Source organism: Canis aureus, chromosome 3, assembly GCF_053574225.1.
Source record: "Canis aureus isolate CA01 chromosome 3, VMU_Caureus_v.1.0, whole genome shotgun sequence".
NCBI lineage: Eukaryota > Metazoa > Chordata > Mammalia > Carnivora > Canidae > Canis > Canis aureus.
The window spans coordinates 76,240,473-76,265,702 of NC_135613.1; the positions used below are offsets into that span (position 1 = coordinate 76,240,473).

At 35.8% G+C, this 25,230-nt stretch overlaps 1 protein-coding gene across 8 annotated transcripts in view; it reads left to right on the forward strand.

The window, feature by feature from the left end:
* TBCEL (tubulin folding cofactor E like) overlaps nt 1-25,230 on the forward strand; it is a 73,333-nt gene that overhangs the window by 42,700 nt on the left and 5,403 nt on the right. The window contains exon 9 of one of the 8 annotated variants that reach the window (XR_013376966.1): nt 22,452-22,625. The exons of 6 other annotated variants lie outside the window; for them this stretch is intronic. Coding sequence is in view for 1 of the 2 variants with exons in the window: in XM_077893896.1 (XP_077750022.1) it covers nt 22,452-22,530 (79 nt within the window). In the remaining variant the exon portion in view is untranslated. The remainder of the gene's footprint in view (nt 1-22,451; nt 22,626-25,230) is intronic. One more of the 8 variants, XM_077893896.1, reaches the window with a different exon arrangement.

Consider the following 25,230-nt stretch of genomic DNA (forward strand, 5'->3'; position numbering starts at 1 on the left):
GACTGCGGGGGTGGGGGTGAAGGGCTCTATCTCACGACCTTGAGATCATGACCTGAGATGAAATCAAGAGTGGACACTTAACCACCTGAGTCACCAACGTGCCTTCCCCCTTTTTTCCCTAGTAAATCCTCTGGTAGAATTATCAGTGTATGTATTAAATACTTTTTGAGCCATTGTGAGATGCCAGGAACTGTTAGGCACTTAAACAAGAACTATAATAGCATTCATGCTGGTATCAAGATGGAATGGTGAATAAGCTTAGAGGTATTTGTATTAAAATGAATTTACTATGAATTATGAATATTGATATATAAACAGAGTGTTTACTATATTGTCTTCCAAATTACATGCATAATCTCTTCCTAAAATACCAATGAACAGTGATTAGCACAGTGCATAGTTAAACGTAAAAGGTAAAAATTTGACTCTGGATAATTCAGTGATTCATACAGAACCCCATTTGAGAGCTCTAGTTTCAGGTAGGATGGAGGTATCCACTTACTTTAGAGGAAACATTCCTCTTCATTTGACCACGGATTTTTTTTAAATCAGTGCTTAACTTGATTTTCCTGTGAATTCTAACTTCCACAACATCCTTTTCCAGTTGTTAGGTTCCCTGAGCTTTTCCTTCCCTTCCATTTTCTTGTCTTGTGACATTAAACACATAATACCTCTACTCAACTTAGACATAAGAAAAGTTAACCGGTATGTCTTTTGAGGACATGAATAAAAAGCCGTTATGATCAGCTGAATGTCCTTTATGGTAGCAAAGTTATTTTGTTAGTCAGTTGGATTACTCACACACATCTGTTTCCATGTGATTAGGCATTTTAGCAACAGAAGACTTTTTAAAGGTGATTTAGGAATTTACATATTGTTTTTCTACCTCAGAATAAAATATAGGTTTCAGTTACCTGAATCATTTCCATTTTTTTCTGATGAACAGAATAAAGTGTTTAGAGGGCAAAAGGGAGATGTACTTAATTAAGAGTTTTATAATTTCTTACAGGTGCTCAATTATCCTCTTATTGTTTTCTACTGACAGAGCTGAAAGTCTGGCCTCTCTACTGTAGATGTGTATGGTAATAATGGACTGACACAAAAAACTGAGCAATCTCTTATGTGTTTCATGTTTATTTACTTTGTGAAATAACAGAAGGTGAAAAATCTCTGTTCCTGATTCTTGGCCTTTAAACATCATCATGTTTACTTTTCCAATCAATGGACTCTTTCTTTTAAAGACTTCATCTGTGCCTTGTCTTTTTGTGGCTTGCGTAGCAGTGGTGTGCGATTTCAAAATAAGTTCAGTGTGTGCTGCAAGTAGTTGAAAAGATGTCCTCACTGGGCTGGTTATATTTCAGTTGCTGGGCCATCATATTGTATGGAAGGAACTTCTAGGAAATAACTCTGGACTCTAGATGGGTTTCAAAGAACAGTTTAATTTATTTACTGAATACTTCCTATGAACCAAAAAACACTGGACCAGAAGCTGGAGACAAAAAAAGACAAAAAGGTAGTGTCTGCTCTCAAGAAGCTTGCTGTCTGGGCTTAGCCTGAGACGTATTTCCTTTGCTGGATTCTCTTCATGTTCCCAACCTCTAACAATAAAGTTACCAAAGGATTTGGTCCTTGGATCTCTTCTCTTCTGTACTCATCCCTTGCATACTTTTATACAGTCCTGTGGCTCTACATGCCTTCTGTTCTAATCACTGCCAGATTTATACCTAGAGCTCTGATCTGCCCCTCCATTCCAGCCTTGTATTTCCAAAAGCCTCCTTGACATCTCCACCTGGGTGTTTAAACCTGATGTGTGTGAAACCGAACTCTTGATAGCCTCTCCTACCTTCCCCGGGCCCCTCCTCTACTGCCACTCCTTCTCCTCTGTGGATTTTCCATCAGTCCATTTTTCCAGGTGCTAGGGACAGAAACCTCAGAGTCATCCCTGACTTCTTTCTCCCACAAGCCACATCTAGTCCATTCGTTTTTTTTGTTTTGTTTTGTTTTCTTTCAGTACTGCTTCAAAAATACAGAGAGAATTTGTAATGGCTATTTCTTATACCATTTAATTCAGTTGAAGTCTTCATCATGTCTCCCTCCTGTATGTTCTCCCTGAATTTACTCTTGCCCCCTAGTTTATTCTCCACATAGCAGCCAATTTATGAGAACTCAAGTTTAGGAGATCTCTCGATGGCTCAGCGGTTTATAGCACCGTCTTCGACCCAGGGTGTGATCCTGGAGACCTGGGATCGAGTCCCACGTCGGGCTCCCTGCATGGAGCCTGCTTCTCTCTTTGCCTGTGTCTCTGCCTCTCTCTCTCTCTGTGTCATGAATAAACAAATAAAATCTTAAAAAAAAAAAAAAAACACTCAAGTTTATTTAAAAAACAAAAACCTCTGTGCTGTTCCTGAAACACGTCAAGCACTCTCCCACCTCAGGCCTCTGTACTGTTTTCCCTCTTTGGAACGTACCAGGTTAGCTGCATGGTTCTCTCCTTTGGGGATGGCTGATTGGAGAACCAGCCTATCTCAAACAGCACAGCTCGGCCTCCTACAAGTTCTCTTAACCTACTTGTATGTTTCTTATTTAGCAATACCTACCTGGCCTTGCTTATATGCTCTTGGCTTCCCCCTGCCATACTGCAAACTCTGTAAAAGTTTTATACTTTTATAAAACTCTGTTTTATACTTCGCTGTACCCTCAATGCCTAGAGTGGTGCCTGACAAAATAGCAAGTGTTCAATAAAATGACTGAACCTTCACATTATGATCATGGAACACGAAGCAGGGTTACTGAGCTCTCCTGGAAGAGGTGGTACTTTCTAGAGAATGATTGAGTCAACCTGATGATGAAGGTGAGGGGAGAATATTCCAGACAGAAGGGAATACATGGGAAGTAAAGGCACAGTGGTAGGAAAGAATTCTTTATGTGTAGTGAACTGCAGCAGTTTAATAGGACTTCGTGAAACATAGTACGTGGGAAGGAAGTAGTAGCAGATAGCGCTCGGAGGGGAGGCGGGGGGTGGAAGCCCAAGGCAGGCCCTTAGAGACCCTTGTATGCCCTGCCAGGAGAAGAGGACTTTTTCTTGTATACAATGAGGAATCATCGAAAGGCTTCAAGTAGGGAAGTTCCTCAGCCAGATTTTGGGTTATATTTAGAGGGAGAATCTGAGAGAGCCCTCCTTAATAACAGATACTTTGGTGTAAAGGAAGTATGTGTTGGAGGCAGTCTGTGTCCTTTTACACAGGTACACACATTAGGGCTGAATTTCCTTAGAATTTGAAATAGTCCCTAGAAAACACACTGAAGTTCTCAATTTTCTGATATTAGTAGCCCTGATTTCTCTAGGGATAGAAGAGTATCATTTTTAGAGGGAAAGAAACCTCCACGATTATAAATCTATCATTTTTACCTTGCCATTTATCAAATGTCTGTCCATGTTGCCTATGTTTATCAGTTTTTCCTTTATGTTGTATTTGGTTTATCTCTTAATTTCCTCTGAGAGTGAATTAATTTGCTTATTTAGTACTGAACTAATACCAGTCTTCCTCCATTAAGTTTTAAAGACAGACAAAAAGAAAAGCCATGTAACTTTTCCTTTAGAAATCAACATACCATGTATCTTTTGAGATTTAGCTGTTTCTTTTCTTTTTAAGTATTTAATCACCTGATGCTCCTCACTAGGCATGCACTTTTTAAAAAAATTTTTATTTTTTGTTTATTTTTACATTTTCAAATTTAAATCCAATTTGCCAACATATAGTATGGCACCCAGTGCTCATCCCATCAAGTGCCCTCCTCAGTGCCTGTCACTCAGTCACCCCATCACCCCTTCCACAACCCTTTGTTTTAGGCGTGCACTCTTTTAATCCCCATCACCTATTTCACCCATCCTACCACTCACCTCCCCTCTGGTAATCATCAGATTGTTCTCTATAATTAAGTCTGTTTCTTGGTTTTTCTCACTATTTTTCCCCTTTTCTCCTTCGTTTTGTTTCTTAACCTCCACATATGAGTGAAATCATGGATCTTTCTCTGACTTATTTCACTTAGCATTATCCTCTCTGGCTCTATCCATGTTGTTGCAAATGGCAAGATTTCATTCTTTTTTATGGCCGAATAATATTCCATTGGGTATACATACCACATCTTTATCCATTCATCAGTCAATGGATACTTGGGGTGTTTATGTAATTTGGCTATTGTTGATAATGCTGCTATAAACATCGGGGTGCGTGTATCCCCTTTGAATTAGTATTTTTGTATTCTTTGGGTAAGTACCCAGTAGCATGATTGCTGGATCTTAGGGTAGTTCTACTTTTAACTTTTTGAAGAATCTCCCTACATGTTCCAGAGTAGCTGCACCAGTTTGCATTCCCACCAACAGTGCCTGAGTGTTCCTTTATCTCCACATTCTCACCAACACCTGTTGTCTCTTGTGTTTTTGACTTTAGCCATTCTGACAGCTGTGAGGTGATACCTCATTGTAGTTTTGATTTGCACTTCCCTGATGATGAGTGATGTTGAGCATCTTTTCATGTCTGTTGGCCATCTGGATGTCTTCTTTGGAGATATGTCTGTTCATGTCTTCTGCCCATTTTTAAATTGGATTATGTGCTTTTGGGGTATTGCATTTTATGGTTCTTTACATATTTTGGATACTAACTTTTTATCAGATAAGTCATTTGCAAGTATCTTCTCCCATTCCATAGTTGCCTTTTGGTTTTGTTGATTGTTTCCTTTGCTGTGCAGAAGCTTTTTTATTTTGATGTAGTTCCAATAGTTTATTTTTGCTTTTATTTCCCTTGCCCTTAGGGGGCCAATCTATGGCTGATGTCAGAGACATTACTGCCTGTGCTCTCTTCTGGGAGTTTTATGGTTTCATATCTCACATTTACGTCTTTAATCCATTTTGAATTTATTTTTGTGTATGGTGCAAGAAATTGGTCCAGTTTCATTCTTTTGCATATAAGCTGCCCAATTTTCCCAACACCATTTGTGGAAGATGTTTCTTTTTGTCTTTGATGGTACTAGGGAGGAAGTATATTCACTGATTTGGGGTGTCTCTTTTTTTCAGACTTTAAAATTTTGTTTTTCATAAAGACTTAGAAGAGGCATTGCTCCAGAGAATAATTGTTTGCTGGGAGGAAACACTGTTGTCAGAGATGGAGAGGCAAAGCCAGAAATAGTTTTTTTTTAAAGCCTTTCCTTTACTTTTAAACTCTCCTTCTGTACCTCACTTTCTATTTGTCCCAAGGAGGCCCTAAACTATGCCCTGGGAAATCCTTATTTGTGATGTCAAGGATAATATTAGGCATTCCTCAGATGCTTATTGGATTGTCATTAATGGTAGGCTTTTTAAAATATGGAGAGTACGTTTTTTTCCTCCTTAAGACTAATAGCTTTTCTAAATACTGCTGATTGTATCTTCACATTATTGTGAGAGCAGGGCAGTGGCTTGTATTCAGACACCACCTCAATGAAGGCTTACTTTGTCTTGGATGCTGGAGAAATCCTAGTGTACTGTGTCTGTTACCTCATATTCCTTCTAGACAGAGGACCTGCTGTTGTGAAGGAACATTCCTACATTGGACATGAGTCTCCTGGGGTTCTCCATATTGCCAGGCTCCATCATCCTCTGACAAGGGCCGTGACACAGCACTCCTCACATTCAGCTTCCAGTCTCATGAGAAACAAAAGGGGCTTTCTCCTTGGCGCACCGGAGAGCCCCTGAAATGTTAGCTTTCCCTGTCGCTTACAACCTTTGTCATTCCAATTACCTTGGACTTTATTTTGACTTCTTGCCACTTTCCCAGCCCAGGAGAAGATAGGCTACCTTCCTAATCTTGATTGGAGTTATATATGAGAATTTGCATATACCTGCAAAGGAAAGAAAAAGAACCAGCCCTCCCACATCATGGTCTTGGGGGAAATTATCTTTGCTGTCTCAACTTTTGTTTTGGCCAGGGCAGGGGCCAGTTTTATCTTTTTTGTTTTTGTTTGATTCTTTAGGCTTAGAAAAAAATACTGAGAATAATAAAATAAATATTTATTTTCACATTATTCAGAACTGATGACTAATATTTTGCTATTTACTTCATTTATTTATTAAAAGAAATAACATTGCAGATAAAGTTGGATTAGTTTTTTCGCTCCTGTTCTCAGTCCTATATATGCCACAAAGTGACTCCTGGCAAGAATTTGATGTGTATCTTTACTACTTACTATATTTTATATGTCCATTAAAATATAAAGTGGGACTTTATGATTCTTTGTCAATATGCATTGCAGTTTCTTCTCAGTCTGTAGCTGATTTTCAGTTTGAGTTTTCACTTTGTATTTTGTTGAAAAGAAGTTTCAAAATTTTAATGTTAAACGTACCAATCTATGTATATTATGTATATTAAATATATCAACTCTATGGTTTATTCTTATTCCATCTTATTTAACAAAATCTCTTCCTTTCCAAAGATTACTTAAAATAATCTGGATTTTTTTCTAAATGTGTTTTCACATTTGTGTCTTTGATCTGCCTGGAGTCTATCTTTGTGTATGGTATCGAATAGAGATCTAAGGTATGATTGGTGTTCTCCACTGATCTTTAATACCACCTGTGTCATTTGCCTCATTTTTTATATGCATGTGTGGTTCTGCCTCCCCTTTTCTGTTCCATTGGTATATGTGTCCCTTCCTGTACCATTACAAAATTGAGAAATAACATTGCTAAATTGCAGTAAGTCTGAATTCCCAATAAGGGTAAGTTTCTACACCTAATTATTTTTCAGGTTACTGTAGAGATTGTAGCCCTTTTCCCTGTGGATTTTAGGGTTGGCTTACCAAGAACCACAAAAAATCCTGCTATAACTTGGATTCTTTTTTTTTTTTTTTTAAGATTTTATTTATTTATTCATGAGAGACACAGAGAGAGAGAGGCAGAGACACAGGCAGAGGGAGAAGCAGGCTCCATGCGGGAGCGTGATGTGGGACTTGATCCCGGGTCTCCAGGATCATGCCCTGGGCTGAAGGCGGCGCTAAACCGCTGAGCCACCAGAGCTGCCCTGTAACTTGGATTCTGATTGCACTGAATTCACTAATTTGGGAGAATTGACGGTTTGATGCTATTTCGTCTTCTTATCTGTGAACATAGGATATCGTCCCATTTAATTCAGCGTATTTTATATGTCCTTTACCAGTGTTTGTAATGGTCTCTCAAAGGCCTTACACATATTTGTTAAATTTTGTTTCTAGGCATCTTACACATTTTGTTGCTATTTTAAATGAAATCATTTTTTTCTGTCACTGCTTTCTAATTCTTGTTGATGTATAAGAATGCTGTGTAGTTTTGCATGTTGATCGCATATCCATCAGTCTTGCCTATGTATAAAGCAGTTAATCTTTACTTTCTTTTGAGTTTTTATGTAGACAGTCCTCCTCACCTGTAATATTACAGGTGAACAGTAAAAGAGGACATCTTTATCTTGTTTCTCACTTTAAAGGGACTACTTCCAAGTTTCAGTTTGAAGTGTGATGTGAAACGTGACTTTTGCTGTCGATTTTTCATAGTTGTCCTTCATATCAGGTTAAAGTAGTTACTACCTCTGTTTTTCTAAGAAAATTATGACCAAGTATTGATCTCCTATAGAATGTTCTTTCTGTATTGAGATGAACATGCTGTTTTGACACGTTAAACTGAATTTGAGGGATACACTTTTCAGATAGTGAACCATCTTTGCATTCCTGGAATATTCAGCTTGGTTGTAAAATATTACGTGTCTTTTTCAACACTGCAGAATTTAATGTTATGTCTTTGGGATGTTTCCATCCCAAAATGTTTCATATTTAAACATTTCGTTGCTTTGTAATTTTCTTTTCTACCGTTCTTTCTAGTTTTGTTATTGAAGGTTAATTAGCTCCATAAAATGAATTGGATTGGTAGTTTTATATTTTTCTATTAAAGTAACTGTAATTTAGTTTTAAAATTTTATAGTCATTCATAATATTCTTATGATTTTGGAGTAGCTGTTTAAGTTTTTCAAATATTTTATCCTATTTAATCTTCATTTGGACTAGGTAATACTTCCATACGGAACCCAACTGAAAATTTTTGAAATGATTTAGATAGTAAACCAAATCGTCTTCCTATTTTTATCCTTAGGACCTAGTCAGATATTCGGTCCCTAGGCAACTACTGACACTAATATCTTGTTATAGGGTACCATTGCTATTCAGTGCATAATTTCTGTACACGGTCACAAAACAATACACATCTTGCTTTTTTCACTTAACAGATGTTCAATAACCTCCAGTAATGCCCTCATTATATTTTTACCTTCATATCTATCTCTATATGTCTCTCTGTTCTCTCTTTCTCTCTCTCTCTCTATATATATATATTTGATCTTTTTGATCAAAGAAAAGTGCTGTATCAATAGTCGTCTCCTTTTTCATTCCTAATAATGTTTACTTCTGCCTTTCTCTTTCTCACTCTCTTTTTTATTTTTTTGATTGGTCCTGCTTTAAAAAAATGATGATCTTTTTAGTAGTATTCTTTATTTAAAGTCAGGGTTATTGAGGTATAAATTGACATAGAGTAAGTTTTTACCAATTTTAAGTATACATTTCTGAGTTTTAACAAAACTACAATTCTGTAAGTACTGACACAATCAGAATATATAGCAGTTCTATCACCCAAAAAAACTCTTTCCCTGACTCCATTGTCTGGCAACCACTAATCTGTTTTCTGCCCTTATAGTTTTCACTTTTCCAGAATCTCATATAAGTGGAATCATATAGTATAACCTTTTGTTTTAATTGAAGATTTTATTGAGATAATTATAGATTTACATGAAGTTGTAAGAAATAATACAGCCAGATCCCATGTACACTTTACCCATTTTCCTACAATAGTAAAATTTTACAGAACTCTAGTACAGCATCACAATCAGGATTATTCAGACTTCTCCAGCTTTACTTGTACACATGTATGCGTGTGTCTGTGTGCGTGTGTATAATTTAGTTCTCTACATTTTATTGCATGTGGAGGTTTACGTATCCACTACTGTGGTCAAAACAGTGAACAGTTCTATCACCAAGGATCTCTTAGATTGCCCTTTATCACCACACTCAGCTTGCTGCCAGCTCCCCTACTCCCATCTTTATCCCCTAGCTACCCCTAATCTTATCATTTATAAAATTTTGCCATCTCAAAAAAGTTATGTAGAAAAAATAAGTGGGAAATATCAGAAAGGGAGACAGAACATGAGAGACTCCTAACTCTGGGAAACGAACTAGGGGTGGTGGAAGGGGAGGAGGGCGGGGGGGTGGGGGTGACTAGGTGATGGGCACTGAGGTGGGCACTTGACAGGATGAGCACTGGGTGTTATTCTGTATGTTGGCAATTTGAACACCAATAAAAAATAAATTTATTATTAAATGTTATGTAAATGGAATCATACAGCATATAACCTTTTGGGATTGTTCCTTTTCCACTTAGCATAATTCGTGGAGAGTCACCTAAATTGTTACATGTATCAGTAGTTTGTGCCTTATTATTGCTTATTAGCAAATAAGCCTTTTATTGCTTATGTGCTATATATGTATCACAGTTTACTTAACCATTCACTTCTTGAGGAACATCTGGATTGATTCTAGTTTGGATTATTACGAATGACATACATATGAATGTTCTTGTATAGATTTTTTTTTGGATAGAAGTTTTCATTCCTCTGGGATAAATACCCAGGAGTACAAATAGCTGAGCAGTATGGTAATTGCATATTTAGTTTTATAAGAAACTACCATACTCTTTTTTAAAATGGCCATACCATTTTACATTCCCATGAGCAATAAATGGGTGATCCAGTTTTTCTACAGCATTCTCTTGCTAGCATTTGGCATTTGGTATATTTTTATGTTTTAGCCATTCTAATAGGTTTATACTATCTCATGATTTTAATTTTCATTTCCCTGATGGTTAAAGATCTTGAATATGTTTTCAAGTGCTTATTTGTATCTGTAAAACCTCTAGTGAAATATCTCTGTGGTTTTTGCCCATGGTTTTGAGTGGATTCTTTCCTTACTATTGAGTTTTAAAGCTCTTTGTATATTCTAGATACTAGTTCTTTGTTGGATATATGGTTTGCAAATATTTTCTGTTAGTATGAGGCTTGTCTTTTTGTTTTTTCATATGATTTCATATAGAACAAAAATTTTTAATTTTGATGGGATCTGTTTACCAATTTTTCCTTTTATGAATTGTACTTTAAGTGTCAAGAACTCTTTGCCTAGATACAGAAGATTTTCTAGTATTTTTTTCTAAAAGTTTTGTAGTTTTACATTGTACATTTAAATCTGTAATCCATTTAGAGTTAATTTTTGTGCCAGATGAAAAGTTTAAGCTAAAGTTCATTTTTTTGACCTTCGGTTGTCTAGTTTTACAGCAGTATTTGTTGAAAAACCTGTCTTGCCTCATTCCATTGCTTTGTACCTTTTAACAAAATTTGGAGTATATTTGTGTGGATATATATATCTGGGTTTTCTATTCTATATCAGTGACTTATGTGTCTGTGGTCTCACAAGTACACATTGTTTTATACCTATATAATAAGCTTTCATATCCTATAGAATGATTCTTTCAACTTTATTCTTCAAGAATATTTGAGTTATCCTAGGACCTTTGCCCTTCTATATATATTTTAGACTAAGCTTGTCTCTGTCTACAAAAAATCTTGCTGAGATTTTGATAGGAATTTCATTAAACCTATAGATCAGTTTGGGGAAGATTGACGTATTTACTATATTGGATCTTCCAATGCATGAACACAGTATGTCTCCTCATTTATTTAGGCCTTTTTAATTTCTTCCATCGGCATTTTGTAATTTTCAACATACAAGTCTTATAAATCTTTCATTAGATTTACACCTGAATATTTCATGTCATTTGCAAATACAGAAATTTTATTTATGCCTTTCCAATCTATGTGACCTTTTTCTTTTTCTTACCTTATTGCAGTGGCTAGAACTTCCAGTACTGTGTTGCATACGAGTGGTAAGAGTGGACATCCTTGCTTTCCTCCCAGTCTTAGGGAAAAGCATTCAGTCTTTTACCACTAAGTATAATGTTAGCTGTGGATTTTTCATAGATGCCTTTTATCAGTTGAAGCAGTTCCTCTCTATTTCTAACATGCTGAGGATTTTTATCATAAATGGATGTCAGATTTTTTCCAAATGCTTTTTCTGTGTCAAGATGATTTCTTTTTGTTAACTTATTGATATGGGAGCTATATTGATTTTCAAACATTGAGCTGGCATTACATATGTAGAATAAATTACTCTTTATCATGGTGTATATTTCTTTTTATACATTGTTGGATTTGGTTTGCTAATATTTTGTTGAGGATTTTTGTGTTTTAGGTTATGAGAGATTAGAATGTAGTATTCTTTAAAAAAAAAAAAAACCTGTATTTTATGTGCTTTTAGTATCAGGGTAACTAACACTGGCTTCCTAAAATAAGTTGGTAAGTGTTCCCTCCTCTTCTGTTTTCTGGAAAAGATTGTGTATAATTAGTATTAATTCTTTTTGGTCACTTAAAAATTCTTTTAAATTTTCATTGTAGTAAAATACACATAACATAATTTACCATCTTAACCTTTTTTAAAAATTGTTATAAAATGTACATAATGTAAAATCTATCCTTTTTTTTTTTTTAAATCTACTATCTTAATCATCTTAAAGTGCAGTTTGGTAATGTTAAAATATACATTACATTGTTGTACAGCAAATCTCCAACATTTTTCATTTTATAAAACTGAAACTCCATACCCATTAAATATCACCTCCCTATTACCCACTCCCTCCAACCCCATGGGATCACTTTTCAATTATTCTACTTTCTGTCTCTGTGAATTTGACTATTCTAGAGACCTTATATAAGTAAAATCATACAATATTTGTGTTTTGTGACTATTTCACTTAGCATAATGTCCTCTTAGCTCATCCATATTGTAGCATGTGACAGGATTTACTTTTTTTAAAAAGTTGGATATTTTGTATGTATAGACCACTTTTTTTTTTTTTTTAAACCATTCATCCATCAACAGACATTTGGGTTGCTTCTACTTCATGGCTATTACGAATAATTCTGCTGTGAATATGGGTATGCAGATACCACTTCAAGATCCAGCTTTTCAATTCTTTGAATCCTAGAAATGGGATTGCTGGAGCCTATGGTAATTTTCTTTTTAATTTTTGAAGAATCACTCTACTGTTTATGTCCATAGTGGTTTATCATTTTAGTCACACCAGCAATTCCAACTTCTCCACCAGCCAACACTTATTTTGTGTGTGTGTGTGTGTGGCGGGGGGGTGGTTATTTATTTTTTGATGTAACCATCCTAATGGATGTGACGTATTTCATTGTTATTTTGATTTGTATTTCTTTGATGAGCAGTGATGTTAAACATCTTTTCATATGTTTGTTGGCCATTTGTATGCCATCTTTGGAAAAAATGTCTATTCAAATCCTTTGCCTATTTTTAAATCAATCTTTTTAAATTTTTTGACACATTGCTGAAGGGATTGCTTATATATTTTGCATATTAACTCAGATATATGATTTGCAAATATTTTCTCCCAATATTATGTAGGTTGTCTTTTTCTCTGTTCATCGTAGCCTTTGATGTGCACAAATGTTTAAGTTTGATATAGTCCCATTTGTCTTGCTTTTGTTGCCTGTGCTTTTGGTGTAATATCCAAGAAATAATTGGCAAAGCCAATGTCAATGAAACTTTTCTCATTCTAGCAATTTTATAGTTTTGGATTGTACATGTAAGTCTTTAATGTATTTTTACTTAATTTTTGTATAGGGTTAAGATAAGTATCTACTTTCACTTTATTGCATGTGGGTATTCAAATTTCCTGGCACTGTTTGTTAAAGAAACTGTCCTTTTTCTATTGAGTGGTCTTGGCACCTTTATTGAAGATCATTTGACCATGTACATGTGGTTTTATTTCTGGCCTGCTGTGTTGCATTGGTCTATATGTCTATATTTAATGCCAGTACCAAACTGTTTTGATTACTGTAGCTTTGTAACATGTTTTGAAGTAAGGGAGTGAGTCTTCCAACTTCATTCTTCCTTTTCAAAATTTTTTGGCTATTCAGGGTCCTTTGACCTTTCATTCGAATTTGAGAATGATTTTTTGTTTTTCTGCAAAAAAAAATGCTGTTGAAATTTTGATAATAATTGCATTGAATCTGTATATTACTTTGAATAGTATAACTTCTTGATAATATTAAGTATTTTAATCCATGAACATGGAATCTATTTTCATTTATTTGTGTTTAATTTCTTTCAGCAATGTTTTGTAGTTTTCAGTGGTATTTTCCTTTTTAAAATATGCCATTCTGATTTCCACTATCTTTATTATTTCCTTCCTTTTGCTTGACTTTCTCTTCTTTTTCTAGTTTTTAAGGTAGCAATGTAGATTGTTGATTTGAGATCTTTCCTAATAAACAGTGCTTTAAATTTCATTCACAGCACTGTTGGCATCCCACATGTTTTGATATGTTATATTTCAATTTTCATTCAGTTCATTGCTCTTAAAAAAGTATTTCATGTGAATCTTCCTCTTTGACTTACAGATTATTTAGAAGTTTAATTTCCAAGTATTTAGGAATTTTCCTAAATTGTTATCTTTTTGTTACTGATTTATACCTTGGTTCCATATGGTCATACTCTGGGTAACAGCAATTCTTTTAAATTTGTTAATCTTATGGCTTATCTTGGTGATTATGTAAAAAAAAATGTATTCTGTTGTTGTTGGATATAGAATGCCTTATATGTCAGTTATATACTGTTGATTGTTTTGTATCTAATAGTTCTGTCATTTCCTGAAAAAGAGATATAGGCAGCCTTTTGAGTCTGCTTTCTTTTGCTTAGCATGATGTATGATATTCATCTATCTTGTATGTATCACTAGTGAGATTCTTTTAACTGCTCAAGAATATTCTTTTTCTTAATTTTATTTTTTTAAGTAGGCTCCAAGCCCAACATAGGGCTTGAATTCACAATCCTGAGATTAAGAACCACATGCTTTACTTATTAAGCTACCTATAGGCACCACTAGTATTTTTTTATATAGATGTAATACAGTTAAATTCATCAGCTGAAAGTACATTTGGAGTGTTTCCATTTTTTCTATTTTTGGCAATTTATTAAGAAAACTGTGATAAATAGTCACAGATTTCTGTGTGAATATTAGTTCTTATTTCTCTTGGGTAAATACCAAGAAGTGAAATTGCTAAGTCACATGGAAAGTGTATATTTAACTTGCCAAGCTGTTTTCCAAAGTCGTACACCATTTTGCTTTCCCACCAGCAACATGTGAAAGTTCCTGTTACTCCACATCCTAATCACTACTTGGTATTTTTAGGTTTTTTGCTTTGCTGTCTTTTTTTTTTTAATTTTTGTTTCATTTCTTTAATTTTAGCCATTTTAATAAATGTATAGTGGGTATCTCATTGTGGTTTTAATTTGCACTTCCCTAATGACTAATAATGTTGAACATATTCTTAAGAGCCTTTTTGGCCATTCAAATACCTTTTTTGGTGAGGTATCTGTTAAAATCTTTTGCCCATTTTTGTAGTAGGTTTTTTTATTTTCTCATATTGGATTTTGAGAGTTCATTATAATACTCCAGGTATATATCTCTTACCAGATATGTGTTTTGTAAATTTTTTTCTCAGTCTGGATTGTCATTTCATTCTTTCAACGGTTTTTCAAAAGTAGAAGTTTTAAATTTTGGTAACATTGACTTTATTGGTTTTCTTTATGGATCATGCTTTTAGTGTGATATCTAAGAAATTTTTGACTAATCCAAGATCACAGAGATTTTCATGTATGTTTTTTCTAGACATTTTATAGGTTTGTTTTCTGTTTAAGCTTTTGATTCATTTGAGCTAACTTTTGTATATAATGTAAGGTATGAATTTCTTTTGTTTTAATTTTGGCATATGAGTGTCAATTGTTCTAGCAGCATTTATTGATAAGACTATCCTTTCTCTATTGAATTGGTTTTACACTTTTGTGGAAAATGAGTTAATCATATAGGCAGACTCTACTTCTGGATTCTGTGTTATTTTCCATTGATTTATGTGTCTGTCCTTTCTCAGTATCATATTGTCTTGATTCCTGTCACTTTATAGGAAGTCTTGAAAATCAGGTTGTGTGGGTCCTGCAACATTGATCTTTTCAGTTATTTTGGCTATTGTAGTTTCTTTGCCTTTTTATATAAATATTAGGATAAGCTTGTTGAACTATAGAAAAAAATTCTGCTGGTATTTTGATTGTCGTGTGAAATGTGTAGGACCATTTGAATAGGATTGACATCTTAATAATATTGAGTCTTTCTATTCATGAACCAGTATATCTCATTTATTTAAGTCTTATTTGATTTATTTCAGAAGTTGGTGTTTTGTATTTTTCTACGTGTAAATCCTGCTCATATTTTTGTTACATTTGTACTTAAGGATTTCATGTATCTCAGTCCTGTTATAAATAGTACTTTAATTTTTTTTTCAATTTTCAATTGTTCATTGCTAGATATAGAAGTACATGGGATTTTGATATATTGACCTGTATTCTGCAAACTTGCTAATCAACTTATTACTTCTAGTAGTTCTTTTGTAGATTAAAAACAATCATGTTGTCTTGAGACACAGTGTATATTTTCTCTTCCTTTTTTTTTTTTAAGATTTTATTTATTTGAGAGAGAGGGAACATGAGCAGGGTGGGGCACGGGGGAGAGGCAGAGGGAGAAAGGGAGAAGCAGACCCTGAGCAGGGAGCCTGATGTGGGGCTCGATCCCAGGATCCTGGGTCATGACCTGAACTAAAAGCAGACACCTAACCAACTGAGCCACAAGGCACCCCATATGTATTCTCTTCCAATCTATATTACTTTTTAATTTTTCTTTTTTTCCTTTCTCATTCTTTTTCTGCATCTGTTGAAAAATTTATGTGATTTTTGTCATTTAGTGTGTCCATTATATTTGCTGTTTTTTTGTTTTTTAATGTTTAACCAGCCTTGAATTTCTGGGATAAATCTCACTTGGTTATAATGTATTATCTTCTTTATACATTGGTGGATTTCATTTGCTAATATTTTGTTGATGATTTTTGTATCTGTTCATGTGGGATATTGATTTATAATTTTCTTGCAGTGTCTTTCTCATTTTAATACTGGGATAGCACTAGCCTCATAAAATGAGTTTGTGAGTTTTTGTTTCTCTTTTCTAAAAATGTTTGTATAGTGTTAATATTCTTTCTTAAATATTTTGTAGAATTTTGTCAGTGAAGCCATCTGTGCCTGGTGTTTTCTTTGCTGGAAGTTTTAACTATGATTAAATTTATTTCATAGGTACAAGAATTCAAGTTATCTGTTCCTTTTGAATAAGCTTTGGTAGCTTGTGTCTTTGCAGGAATTCATCCATTTCATCTCAGTTATTGAATATATGGGCATATTCATAATATTCACTTACTATAAACCTTTAAAGCCTATATGGTCTGTTGTGATGTTCTTTGATTCAATCCTGATATTGTATCTTCTTTTCTTGATAAGTTTGGTGACAGGTTTATTAGATTTGCTTATCTTAAGATCCAGATTTGGGGGATGCCTAGGTGTCTCAGTCAATTAAGCATCCAGCTCTTGATTTCAGCTCATATCATGATCTCAGGGTCATGGGATCAAGCCTGGGTTGGGCTCCATGCAGAGTCTGCTGGGGAATCTCTCCCTCTGCTCCTCCCCATTGCTTGGATGAATGCACATGTGCGCTCTCGCTCTTGCTCTTGCTCTTGCTCTCTCTCTCTAAATAAGTACCTAAAATCTTTTCTTAAAAATCCAGATTTGGGTCTCATTGGTTTTCTTTATCTTTTTTTCCTGCATTTTATTTCACTGATTTCTGCTCATATTTTTATTATATCTTTTCTCGCTTTGGGTTTAATTTTATTTATTTATTTTAATATATATTTATTTATTGATTGATTGATTGATTGATTTATGATAGTCACAGAGAGAGAGAGAGAAGCAGAGACACAGGCAGAGGGAGAAGCAGGCTCCATGCACCGGGAGCCTGATGTGGGATTCGATCCTGGGTCTCCAGGATCGCGCCCTGGGCCAAAGGCAGGCGCCAAACCGCTGCACCACCCAGGGATCCCTGGGTTTAATTTTATCATCTTTTTCTGGCACCTTAAGGTAGGAGCTTAGATCATTGACTTAAGACCTTTCTTCTTTGTCTTATAAACATTTAATTATATAGATTTCCTTCTGAGCACTGCATTAGTTACATTATATCTTTTTTGTATATTCCATTTTAATTTTTATTGAATTCAGAATATTTTCTAATTTCCCTTGTAACTTTCTCTTTGACCTATTACTACAGTTATTTAAAGTGTGTTGTGTATTTCTCAAATACTTGGAGATTTTCCAGCTTAATTTCTTGCCATAGTAAGATAACATATTTTGTATTACTTTAATTCTTTTAAACCTATTGAGATATGTTTTTGGCCTAGAATATGGTCTATTTTGGTCAATACTCTATACATACTAGAAAAAATGTGTATTCTAATGTTGTTGAGAAGTATGTTTTATAAACACCAGTTCAAGTTATTAGTAGTATTCAGATGTTTTGTATTGTTAACAGTATTTTGTTTTGTTGGTCTATCAGTTATTGAGAAAGGAGTGTTGTGTTCTCTAGCTGTAATTGTGAACTTGTTTATTTTTACTTTCAGTTCTATTGGTATTTGCTTCATTATCTTGATACACACTGAAGATTGTTATGTCTTCCTGTTCAATTTTAGCTTTCCCTGTATAATAGTTTTGCAGTTGTCTCTAAGTAGCTCTCTAGACTCTTGTCCCACAGTAATTGCAGTTAGTACATATCTAGTCACTTAGGCAGCAAGTGATTTGATGCAATTCCTGGTGGTAGAGCTATCTTTTTCCTTCTTTTATCTAGAATCTTTGCTCTAAAGAGGTAGCCCTAGGCAGTGGATCTATAGCAGTTTTTTTGCATTATTTTATGTCCAGCCTCACAGCCCTCCAACCCTACCCCTGCTTCATGCAGTGAACCTGACTCTCTTCGTGGAGTACTTTTAATCTCCTTTCCTAAACCGGACTTTAGCTCCTGACTGCCACTACCTATTTTGGATTTGGAGTCCAGTGGTTCTGTGGTTTTAGTTGTATGCTTTGTATTTCTTTTCTGTGTCTGATCTGTAGAAATGTAGAATATTATTTTTGAGCCTGGGCTATGTCTTCTTGGAATTCGGCCTTTCATATTTTATCCATTTTACTCTATGTTTGGAGCAGAAGTATATTAAACTGTGAATTTACGGAGTCATTTTGATCAAAGTCCTAATCATACTGATAAATGTAGATTCGAATAATTCTTTTAACTTTAGTGTAATATTTTATTACACGAATAGGTCACATTCTGTTTATCCATTCACTAGGTAATTTTGACAGCACTTGAATTTAAGAAATAATGAGTTCAAACAAATTCTATGACTTAAACTTTGATGAAAAATAGTATGAAAAATACTAAGTTCAGCTCAAGATACTTTGCTATGTATGAAAGGTGAGAATAAATATTTTGGAAGTAGATAAAATATGGAAGCTTGAAGAAGACAAGTGGGGAAACATCTATGGCTTAAGCTAAATAAGACGATGAGATCTGTGATAGAAGATCATAAAGAGAAAACGGAAGAGAATCCAGGAAGGAATCTTGAGAACTATCCAAGTGTATAAGTGTAGATGGTCAAAAGAGGAATTAGAACCTGTAAGGATATATTGAAAAGGGACATTTGAAATGTAGAAAGGAGAAGAGAATTTCTAGAACAGTGTTCATTACTCTAGCAAACCATTAAAGTGATGAGAACTAAGGCAGAATGATGGTCTGAGAACAAGACCTGAATTCTAACTTCCACCGTCTTTAGATTTTTGGGTTAACAAATCAGTCCAAATTACTATTTCTGTAAAATATGTAATAGGTGATCTCTAAGGTCCTTTCTGTGTCTAAGAAGTGATGTTTATGTATTTTGATAATAGGGTATTGGTGACGTTGAGAAAACTGTTTCAGTAGTGTATGAAAACCCACTTGTAGAATGTTAAGGAGATTTCTTTGGTATGCCATGTCAAAATAAGAGGAAGCATACCATAGCCAGAGAGGTTAAACAACAGCAATTAGATGTTTGGAAAATATTTTAAATGCTTCGTAATACCTTGGGAAATGAATGTTTTTCATACTGTACCATCAGAGATATTTCATGTTTTATTGGTCACATTCCTTAAAGAGAGAGATGTAGATATTAGGGATTTATTTTGGAGTAAGATAGCCTTATTTTAAAATAAAGACTCCAGTTAATTCAATATGAGTCTGCATTTGAGGAACAATAGATTAACAGAATTGTTACCTTAAAAGTACTGCATAGGCCACGTTTGAGTATACCCCTAGGAAGTTGTAAGGGCTAGATACTGATCATCCCATTGCAGTATACGCACGTGCACAAAATGTAAATCCCATCATTTTGCTCTAGGATGTTCCTTGAGATTCTAACTATACCTTTTATGGAAATGGAAACATGAAGTCCAAATGTGGAAGCTTTCTGATACCTAAAAAGCTCCTGGTCTAAGCTTATTTTAGTTTTCCAGTTTCTTAAATATTTGTGTTAAATATTTACTGTTTATATTATTTATTTATTTTTATTTTTTTAATTTTTATTTATTTATGATAGTCACAGAGAGAGAGAGAGAGAGAGCCAGAGACATAGGCAGAGGGAGAAGCAGGCTCCATGCACCGGGAGCCTGATGTGGGATTCGATCCCGGGTCTCCAGGATCGCGCCCTGGGCCAAAGGCAGGCGCCAAACCACTGCGCCACCCAGGGATCCCTGTTTATATTATTTAGTTTATAAGGCTACTCAGAGCTGAGAATGAATTAGCCTTTGTCTCCATCCATCTTTGAGTTTTAGGTTTTATTCTAAATTCACTCTCAGACTAAGATTTATGGTAGGAAACTGCAGTCTAAGTAGTATGTCAAGTCTTCACTTATTCTAGAGTCATAGACCTGTGACTGAATTGTGAGTGAGGAAATGCTCTCAGGTATCTTAGGAATCAAGAATGAAAATGGGCTGTAGGAAGAAGGGCATACCTCTTTCAGTCTGACTGTCATGCTACTGAAATCTGCTCATATGTCTATCACATTAGGCAGGTATGCCACAGCACCTCATGTATGAAGGCTTGCCTGTGTTCATTTTACCAGTAGCCTGCTTTCTAACTACTTGTGATACATAGACCCCTAAATTTAGAAGAAGCTCTTCTGTCAAGAGGAGTTTTTCTTTAATAGGAAGAAAGAAAACACAATGCCAGTTTGCCTATGGTAATGTTTTCACAAGGTTCCACTTAGCATTCTGTTTCCACTTAACATTCTTAGTTGCACGCAGCCCGGGTGGCTCAGCGGTTTAGTGCCGCCATCAGCCCAGGGTGTGCTCTTGGAGACACAGGATCGAGTCCCATGTCAGGCTTCCAGCATGGAGCCTGCTTCTCCCTCTGCCTGTGTCTCTGCCTCTGTTTCTCTCTGTGTCTCTCATGAATAAATAAATAAAATCTTTTTTAAAAAATTTCTCAGTTGCTTATGTGGTCATGTTGATCTTTATGCCATATGTAGTAAATTTGGTTCCTCTTGTGATTGGTCATTTTCTGTTATAAGATTATGGTGGAACAGTGTTAATATCCTCAGTCAGTACTTCTATTCTCAATCAGTACTTCCATACGATAGTAATTATATAATAATCAGATAGAAGTAATGATTAAGAATATTAATATAAATTGAGATTGTCTTAAAGAATGCTTAGTCATCAGAAACCATTTACCGCTTAAGACTATAGCTTTGGGGTTGATGATAAAAGCTCAGATAACACCAAGTTTGCAGTGATAGTTCAGTTTGGATAGACTGTTGAATAATGAATAAAATACCCAAACTGGAACACTAGGAAGAAATTGGTTTCTGAAATATACTGGACAATGTAGTAGAATCATGATTTCTTATATTTACTGATTTGCCCTGCTTAAAACAACCCAAAATAAGAAAATGGGGATTAAACATATTATCTTCAAATCATACTATCATATGTTTTAGGGGGACCTGGGTGGCTTAGTAGTTTAAATGTCTGACTCTTGATTTCAACTGAGATCATGATCTTGGGGTCATGAGATTGGGTGCCCCCATCAGAATCTACTTAAGATTCTCTCTCTCCCCCTGTCCTTCTGCTCCTCCCCACCCTCTTAAAAAGAAATCATACTTTTTACTTATGTAACTTTTAGGGGAGCGTATTTGGTGTTTTCTTTCATTTTTATAGAATAAATTAGAGAAAAATCCAAAACCTTTATCCATATACAAAAGATAAGTGGCTTTACCTGCAAGTTAAAAACAAACAATGATTTTAAGATTTAAACAAGTGGAAAGGCAGGTGCAGAAGTGATAATGTTTAAGATACAAAATAAGGATGCAAAGTTATGAAGGAACCAAATAATGAAGGGCCTTTTTTAGTCACTTAATTTTCTATATTGCTGTAACGAATTACCCTAAACTTAGTGATTTAAAACAATAGCTACTTGTTATGTCACAGTTTCTGTGGGTCAGAAGTGAGGGCACAATGTGGCTTACCTGGGTTCTCTGCTTAGGTTCTCACAAGGCCAAAATCAAGGGTTTATAGCAAGGATGTGTCTGTTCCTGGAGGCTCTGGTGAAAAATGAGCTTGCAGGCTCACTCAGGATGGTGGGAGAATTCTATTCCTTCTCAGGCTTTCCATGTGGCCACCTTCATCTTCAAGCCAGCAACGACGTATCAAGTTCCCTCATGCTTGGAATCTCTCGGATATCCTCCTCTGCTGCTGCCTAAAGGAACTTCTCTGCTTTTAGCAATTCATAGGATTAGATGAGGCCCATTCAGTGAATTCTCCTGTCTTAAGGTCAACAGTGCAGAATAACAATATGACCTTGAGACTAGCACCAGGGGATAAATATTGTGGGGAAAAATTCTGCCTTCCACAGCCATGATAGAGTTCAGGCTTTATTCTGACAGGCTCACTATATTGAGAAGAAAGGGATTTCTTATGGAGAATAGGTGCTTACAGAAATTTTTGGAAGGGCTGTGTCTCTAGGATGGCCTTTAGGATGGTACCACAGAACTGGCCCACCAATGGTACTGCTGCCTCTGGTGGAATCAGAGGAGAAACTCAAGAAGCTGCTGTCTCTGGTGCTAGATCACACCCTGGGGTGTTCAGTAAACTGCTGCCAGGGCTGTTGACTCCAGGAACACAGTGTTTGAACTGCAATTTGGTAATGAGGGAGCCTGTACCCAAACTGGGCCCACACCATCTACTAGATCCATTATATTTGTCCCCAGGGTTGCTGAATGTCTACACTTTCCCAGTCTTAGAAGTTCAGGAAGAAGGCATTCCAGAGGAGGCTGGAATAGATGCTGAAGTGGCTCATCCACAGAACGTTCTAGCACTTCAGGTTCTTAATGATATTGATACAAGAGAGCTTGGTTCTTGTCTCGAATCTCGTTGACAACAGAGTGAGCAAAGTGTTAGAGGTTTTCTTTTTTTTTTTTAATTTTTATTTATATATGATAGTCACAGAGAGAGAGAGAGGCAGAGACATAGGCAGAGGGAGAAGCAGGCTCCATGCACCGGGAGCCCGACATGGGATTCGATCCCGGGTCTCCAGGATCCCGCCCTGGGCCAAAAAGGCAGGCGCCAAACCGCTGCGCCACCCAGGGATCCCCTGTTAGAGGTTTTCTTAAGCAGAGATAGAAAGCTCTTAAAAGCAATAGGGGCCCCACAGGGTTGCCACTGAGGGCTTTTATAGTCTGTCTTTTATAGGAAACAGACAAGGAAACTTGGTTAATTTCTTGTCAGTATCAGGGTGTTTGTAATTTTCAGGTCTATAGTTAGAACAAACATGGTGGACTTGTGACAAACAAGATGTTTGTAAATATCATGAGCACAAACAAAGGTGTTCCCTTCTCTCTGGTTAATATCTCCTCCATAATATTTCTCTACATCTGGGGTGTCTGTGAACGGGTAGCCATTTAAGGGGAATACTCCCTAACAATTTGGACCTAGGGAGCCAGGTTTATTTTTGTTTTTACTGTCTTAGCTCTGTTTCCTTGGGATGGGTAGGAGCCTGAATCTGGGGTCTTTTGGTGTCCTTCGGGTTTATGGGAGCCCACAGATTCCTGGACGCCTGACTGGGTATTTCCCTTATCTTTCCTTGCTTAGCCCCGCCCACCCCTAACTCATTCCTACATCAACATGACTTGAATTTATGAGACAAGTGGGCAAGACAAGTGCACATAGATTCAGGAAGTATTTAGGAATCAAATTGTTAGGACATGGCAGTTGATTGAATGGGAAAGGTGGGGGAAAGGGTAGGAAGGAATCAGGATGACTGTCCAGTTACCAGCTGGGATGAGTAGGTAGTTTGTGGTGCCATTTACTGACATAAGAAAGACCGGAAGAAAAGATGATTGGCAAGAGACAATGAATTATTTCAGGATGTGTTGATTTTTAGAAAACTGTTGGATCTTAGTGTCCTAATTTATAGGTCACTTAATTTATAGGTCATTTAATTTGTAGATGGACTTAGCCAGTTGTAGCCAGTAGGCTAGTTTCTGCCCATGGGTCATAATTTTGTGTACAAATACGTTTACAGTTGAGATTAATTTCGTTGGCCATAGTGTCAAGTATAAATAAGTCTAGGGTTATATAATTATTCTTGTAAATTTTAGTTTTATATTTAAATAGATTTAGGGTTTACCACTAGTTCTTTAATCTCACTGTTGATCAATGTTTTTCTTTTTTAGAAGGACACATGGGGGCCCTATTTCCTAAGTTCTTCCTGTTTCAGAATAGTTACCTTTTAAATTTATTTCTGAACCTAAACTTGGCAAGGTATAATACTCCTGGGTCATGCCCTCTAACTTGTTTTTTTGGTCAGCAATGACATTGTTTTGCACCTCAATTTGTTTCACTGGCTCTGCGATCTTTCTTTTTATCTCATTCTGTATATTATTTGTCATTGAGCTCTTGTTTTATTTATTCATGCACTTAAGAGTTCTAAATCTCTTGCTTCCAATTGTGTTTTCTTTCAGTTTGAGTTCTGTTTCTGCCTTTTACCTACTCTGTGTGTTTTTTTATTCCTTTTGCTGTGGTGTATGCCTTGTTGCCATTTTGTGTCTTCTTGCTTATGCTTAAAAGTGGGGACCTCTCTCCAGGCCATGTCTTTACTGAAACGCAGTATAAGTAAACTCTCCTTGACCCCTTCACCATTGTTTCTTTTGTCTCTCCTAGGCGGAGTTTAAGAGTGGGGGTGTTACAGTTCTAATTTTCTGTAGTCTGAAGAGAAACCATCTCTGGAGTTGGGTTCAGCTTTTATCTGACCCTGTGTGTTCTGTTGTTTTTTCTGAGATTTTGTTAAATTATCAGAGCCTAGTTTCACTTGTTTGAAGGCATATACTAGGAGATAGGGGTAGGGAAAGATACCTTTAGAGTTTGAATCATTTCACTTTTTTAATTTGGAGCCTTGGAAAATTTCAAGTGCTGGTATTTTTGTTTTTTGTTTCTTTGGGCTTGTTTTGGTTTGGTTTGATTTGCTGGCCTTTGCTGAGATCCTGACATCCAGGCCGTGGGACAGAGAGGCTTCTAGTCTCCCAAGTGTTTCCTCAGCCTTCCTTCTGGCTTGCTCCTTAACCATTAGCCCAATTTTCCCAAACTCGGAGGTGTTAGTACATTCAGGAGTGTACTCTTTAGCTTCTTTTCCCATAATGGATGCTGGTGGTTGGATTAGGATCTTTGCATAGCAGAACCATATAGTACACAGCTGGTTCCTTTTAAAAGCCTATCGCAGTAAGGTTATTCCCTCTCTTCTTATGTTAATCATTGCTGGTGATATTTTTATCCTTTTAAAAACTACCCTTGTTCTTGACACAAGTTCTGGGAGAAGATTCGTAGTCTGTTTCATCATGCCACCATCTTTTCCACGAAGTTCTAAATAGATTTCAATAAATTATTTTCTAGAGGAATATGTCTGTTTGAATGTGAATTTCAGAATAGGAATGTAATGCTGATATTCTTTATTTGTATAGGAACTTAGTTTTTACAAAGTACTTATTCATCTAT